Here is a 6,385-nt window from a genome sequence, read left to right on the forward strand (position 1 = left end):
GAAGAAGGCTAGAAACTCTAGCCGAAACGTTGGCACATTGAAATAAGTTAATCGTACTTATTTGTGTTTTTCATTGACCGCGCCCCCAACCATCTCCTCATAAATTATAATTGATGTTGAATAATTATTTTTATTTTAATCTTATTTAAAAATTGTATTTTAATTCACTTTTGTATTTAATTATGTAAATTCACAATGAAATAATTGTCTTTAATATCAATGATTGCATTTCAGAAAACTATTGAGGCTGATCGAGCTGTTCTATCTTAAACTTCTGAATTCACAGATGTTTTGTCATATTTTTTTTTTAATAATAAATAAAGTTTTGCTTAATAAAGTTTATTGGTTATGCGTTTATTAATAAGGAATACAATTATAAATTATGAATAGGGAATCCATTTGAAATATAAAAAATTTTTGATTACCAATAATTTTAAATAAAATGTGAACATCATAAAGGCAAAACGTTCGTAGAAAAAATTATATATGTATATAAATAATAAATTTTGATCAAAAACTTTGTGGGATGTCATTTATTACCAAAAAGTTTCTATTGCAACGGCCTCATTAATAATCAGTTTAAAACTTAACCTTGAAAAAAAAGTTCTGCTTCTCACATAACCTTATTAGCTAATTGTTTTCTTTATATTCTATGAATTTTATGCATGACATTTGTTAATTTTATTCACAGTTTTGAAGAAAGAACAATGGTTATGTTTAATTATATAGTAGGTTTGACAAAAAATTATTTTTTAAAAAATTCATTTTATAAAATATTCGTGGAATGGAGTCCTGATTTTCTGAAATGATTGACACCAGATGGTTTGAAAGAAATCATCCTTTAATTACAGAAGATGAACCTTTTTTGGCTGTTGTATTATTAAATTATTAAAATAAATCTGCAATTTGTAACTTAAAAACCATAGCCTTCTCTTCAGATTAAAAAAAAAAAATATTTTTTTGTTGTAAAGTTATCTTTAAATAAAAGAAACTTTGATGAAATAAAAAAAAAAGTCAAAATTTACGTCGGAGTAAGAGGCGTTTGAAATGCACCACCACAACTGAATCAACATCAACAATAAAAGAGAATAAAAAAGTGGCACAGGATTGTACCCTGAACAAAAAATTACTCCAACCAACCCGAACACCACTAACCTTTTTCCTTTCGGAAACAAAAGGCTAAAATGTATAACAATCTTTCTGCCCTAAAGTCATCAGAATACGAAATAAAATTTTCAACTATACATTATAATGTAGTTTAAGAATGATTTCTTAGGGGCCATAGCTCAGGGGTTAGTCACAAGTTTATCGTTCTGAGGTCTGCGGTGTCAGTTCAAATCCGGCCTTGGGGAGTTGACTTTTTCATTAAGTGGCGGTCCCACAAAATGGAAAACTTGACCTCCAACTATGGTTAGAGTAGGTTGGTCACCTCTAGATAACTAAGCAAACATCACCTACGTGGATTGCCTTAAAAAAAAAAAAAAAAGATTTAATTTAATGGTTATGGTGTCAAACATTTTAATCTATAAGAAAAAAACTTTTTTTATCTGTCACCACTCATCCTCGCAAGTTGAGGCAAAACGTCGGTGATAACTGATAATGAACAGTTTTTTTTTACTATTTTGAACAACATTTTTTGACTGCTGCCCTGTCCATCTTCATTAATTAATTATGGTCTATAAATAAATAACTTCATTAATTAAATATGGTCTTTTAATAACCTTCCAATAATGTTTTAAACTTTTTTTTATTATTTTATAGCTAGCTGTCAGTAACGTGAGACCTCACGCAACCGATTGGCTGAAAATAATCTCAAATCTTTTTTGGGATATGGTACAGCCCGTTTTCTCTGTTGCTAATTATATTCAGCAGTACTTCACCTCTGGGCCGTCTGCTGACAGCCGACCAAGTGAGTCTGAATCTTCCCCTCCTCCACAATCTACACCAGGGTACGTATCTGTATATGATTCATGAATCTGCTTGTAATGAAATATGCATCTGTAATGTATTCAGATTACAAGGTTAATTAATATTTTTTAACTCACATATCCACTACAAGAAACATGTGTTTTTTATATTTATTCAAATACAGATTTACTTAACCTAATTGTAAAATTAAAAGAACAATCTTAACTAATAAAGGCCCTATTCTAACTTATTCTAATTATATCTATGTACTTATTACTAACTTATAATCTAACGTATAATTAAAATACATACAATTGATATCTATGTCCAAAGGTTTAGTACTTGCACTCAGCTGGTCGTGGCAGAGAGAGAGAAAGATCACTTCTCAATACACAGTTTTTAAACTTAACTGAGCTCACAGAGAAAACCAAACAATACACTAGCTTTACATCAATGTCCATTCATTAAAAAAACAACCGACGACTGAACATATGATTTTCTCTCCCTCTCTGCCCGATACCTCCCACACATGTGCTGCCATCACCAATTCCTCTGTCTCGTCTATTACATATCTTATCTGTTGTAATATGTACCATTTATTCATTTATCTTACTTTTCAACGACTATTAATGAATAATATAAAGGCACATCCAATTTTCGCCTGCCTATTAATTTATAACATAATTATTTTTATATTTTTCTAGATCATTTGAAAACTACATACAGTAGCAGTATTTGGTAACTAAATATAAGTGAATAAGTGGTTATACCTTTCAATAATAAATTATGAAAATTTTCGCACAAACTCTTCATTTGGGAAATAAAATATGATCCAGGCCTAAAGTTACTTCCATGAAAATACTAAACACAACAATCTAATGAAAAATTGGATTTTATAAGTTATCAAAATCAAAAGTATTTCAATATAATTGTTAAAATAAAATACATTAAATTTACTCTATAATAAGAAATCTCTGATGTATCCACTAGCACAACTTTGGGTCCAGTACAAACAGATGCTCAACTCCTGGGAGGGAAAGGTATTGAGAAGGGGAGGAGTCTCGGAGAATGGGATTTGGAGAAGGAATGAGGAGCTGAGTGTGTTCGGGGAACACAGCATCGTGGCTTTAGTGAAAAAAGCTCAAATAAGATGTGTAGAAAATGTAGAGAGGATCCCGATCAAAGGATTATCAAGAAGATGCTGTCATCTGCATACTACCATCTTACAAACAAATCTTTAAAATGGTTAGAATATAATACCAGCTTGCAAAAAAATAAAAGAAAAAACCTTTAAACTGGCTAAAATATAGTAACCAGCATATGAAAAAATCTTAAACTGGTTACAATATATTTTTTTAAATTTTATATTGTATACATTTTTATTTTAAATTATCTATGTATTAAATATTTACCAAGAGAAAGTATTGTGATCGTGAAACTTCTCAAACCTAGGTCTTCCACCGAAATACATGTTAATAGCCAATTTGAAAAATTAATAGTTGTACAGATATTAGGTATTTACGGTAGGTAGGTAATATACCTTAGGTCTTATAGCTACTTTTTGCTATAGTCGACTAAAACAAAATGCCATTTTATATCATTGATTTTTACATTTTTTTCTTATAATTTTCTCTAAAATGGTTTTTAATAATTTTTATCAAGCTCGGTTTATCGATGTACTGTTAAATGGTCTTTAGCTAGTTAAGAATCTCTCACAAAAATTGTCTGAAGATTCCTCTTAATATTCATGGGGTACATAATCATGAGACGTAGTCGACCGTGGATGACTTATACGATTAGAAAATGGTTGGGGGGTATAGTCAAAATAAAACACTAATAAGTTTAAGTAACTTATTTGTGTTTTATTTTGACCGCAACTCCCAACCATCTTCTCATCGTATATTCATAGGGTAATTGATAGTGATAGAATATTCCTTATAGCGTATTGAAAATCTAAAAAGTATGTGGAAAAAGAAATATTAAAATTTTTACTAAAAACTTTCTTGAGTAAATTTTCTTTTATCAATTTTTTTTAGAAATTTAAAGAAACTAAATACAGTGTGATCTGAGTAATCTGAACTAATTGCTGCAGGGTGGTGTTTGGATTACTGAAAGTATTAGGAAAAATGGTGTGAAAAATTTTTAAAATGCGAATGTACATAACTATTTTTATTTATTTACACAATTTTATTGGAAATTTGACATTTTAAAGTTTTAAAAAATTATTCTTCTTTAAAGAAATTGGTTATTTTTTTTTTTTTGCTGAGACTTCTGCAGAAACTTCTTCTCTCAGATGTTGTAAGAGAAGGATTTGTTACCACTGTATATTATTTTCTGTTGTCCAGTTCAGACAGTGATCGAAATGAGAGACTGCTTCTTCATATTCTATTGTCGTTGGTTCCTCAACTTGTCTTTCACCTTCTTCGTTGGTAGAGATTTCTATATGACTACGATTTCCTCATCAGTCTTATATGTCAACTCATTCTCCTCATGACCTTTAACCCATTCATCAACATTTGTATTGTTCACTGAAGCATCAAGGTTTACTTTTTTGATTATAATGAGGTGTAGATAGTTGACCGTAGATTAATGATTGGAGAAGTTTGTCGGGGGTTTATTTGCGTTATTCTTATGTGTTTATTTACTTATTCGGTTTAGTGAATTATTAAATTGTCTTAATATAAATTTTTTTTTAATGATTGGAGAAGTTTGTTGGGGGGAGGATGCGGTCAGCAAAGAACAACATAAACCAATATTTATTTATTTTATGCCGACGTTTCGACCTGAGTTTCAGGTCTTCATCAGGGGTTGTGGCGTAGAAGGTAGGCTTGTGACTGCGATTAAATATGGTTTTGTTTATTTATGTTGTTATTTCCTGACTGCACCCCCCGACAAACTTCTCCAATCATTAATCTACGGTCAACTATCTACACCTCATTATAATTTTTTTTTTATTAATTTCTTGTTTAACAATATTTATATCTGGTTTAGCGGCTAATTTTGAGTATGATTTGAAAAGGATTATTAGTTTATCTACATTAAGTCAGCTTGGCTTAATAATAAGAATTTTGTTTATAGGTTATTATTCTATTTCTTATTTTCATATATTATCCCATGTTTTTTTTAAAGCTTTAATGTTTTTATGTGCTGGTATTATTATTCATAATATAAATACCAAACGGCATAACATAAATAAATATTGTTTTGTTTATTTATGTTGTTCTTTGCTGACCACCCCCCCCCCCCCGACAAACTTCTCCAATTTTTTGATTATACTTTTAACCAAGGTCAAAATCATCTTCAGCTGGCTTTTTCATTGTAGTATTTTAATGAATATTCTTTTTCCTAACAACGGATTCCATGAATTGCATATTGTCTTTGAGATTCAAATTTTTCACTGTTATAAGATTTTTTTTCATGCCAGTTCAGATAATTGAAGCGCTCAGAGTACCTAAGTTCGGATTACCGATATCACACTATAATTTTTAAAAATGTGAAAATATATAAATATTAATTGACATCTAAATGAATTATTCGTAGAGTTAGAAAGTAGATGAGGCTAAATCTACATATTGTGAACTGTAATTTAAAAATAAATATGTTAATAATGTTATGTCTAAAGTAATATATTTTTCAGAGCGAGAGCATTTGTGAGAAGATCTGGTAACATCCATAGCCTGAGGGATATGAACGACGGAAATGACGAAAACAATACATGGAACGGTAACTCCACCCAACAAATGTAAAGAGCTTTGCTTTACCTTAGCAGCTGAGACTCTGGTGGCAGTTATGGGCTCTTTAAAAAAAAAAAAAAAAAATGTATTTACAAGCATACCAAATTAAAAATCTTGAGTTATTTATGATTTGATTACCATATTGTTAATTTTCTTTATATTATATATATTTTTAGTTTATTTGGTTATAAAAATGTGCAGCACTTGAGTTATAAACAGTATGTTTTGAAATATATATATTGTTAATTTTTACTGTTTTTATTTGATCCTCCTTAAAAAAATGTAATATAAACTTTTTTTTTATTTATTGTAATTTACAATTGTACAAAAAAAAATACAGTAAGTAAATACTTGAAAATCTTGGGAAGGAACCACCCATTGGTGGTAATTGAAAATTAATTTAAATTAGAAGGTCCCGAGGTCATCTTCTTTTCAGACACCTCGGAGGATATCAGGGATTGTTAAGGATGAGAGATTAAGAACTAATGGGTTAGGGTGGGTAAGGAGTTTGGAATAAAAAGGCGCATATCTATTTCAGGCCAAATCTGCAACAAAAGGGATGTTAAGGTTTATCATAAACTTAAACATTAAATAAAATTTTTTATATTAATATGTTTTAGTTAGGGAGTGGAGTAGCTTAGTGAGTAAGGCACTGTGATAACTCCAAAGACTCAGGTTTGAAATCCAGCTGTGGTAGATAATTATTTATTCTGTTACTTAAGTCATGAGTCAACCCTATGGGT

The 6,385-nt window shown here is 29.9% G+C and overlaps 1 protein-coding gene across 3 annotated transcripts in view; it reads left to right on the forward strand.

Moving 5' to 3' along the window:
• LOC106678001 (UBX domain-containing protein 4) overlaps positions 1 to 5,894 on the forward strand; it is a 23,625-nt gene extending 17,731 nt beyond the window's left edge. For all 3 annotated transcript variants that reach the window (XM_014416263.3, XM_014416264.3, XM_014416262.2), the window contains 2 exons: positions 1,762 to 1,949; positions 5,546 to 5,894. In XM_014416263.3, coding sequence (XP_014271749.1) covers positions 1,762 to 1,949; positions 5,546 to 5,654 — 297 coding nt within the window. In that variant the 3' untranslated portion in view covers positions 5,655 to 5,894. The remainder of the gene's footprint in view (positions 1 to 1,761; positions 1,950 to 5,545) is intronic.
• Positions 5,895 to 6,385: the final 491 nt, after the last annotated feature.

The sequence above is a fragment of the Halyomorpha halys genome, unplaced genomic scaffold, assembly GCF_000696795.3.
Source record: "Halyomorpha halys isolate HHAL.00 unplaced genomic scaffold, Hhal_1.1 Scaffold117.1, whole genome shotgun sequence".
Classification (NCBI taxonomy): domain Eukaryota; kingdom Metazoa; phylum Arthropoda; class Insecta; order Hemiptera; family Pentatomidae; genus Halyomorpha; species Halyomorpha halys.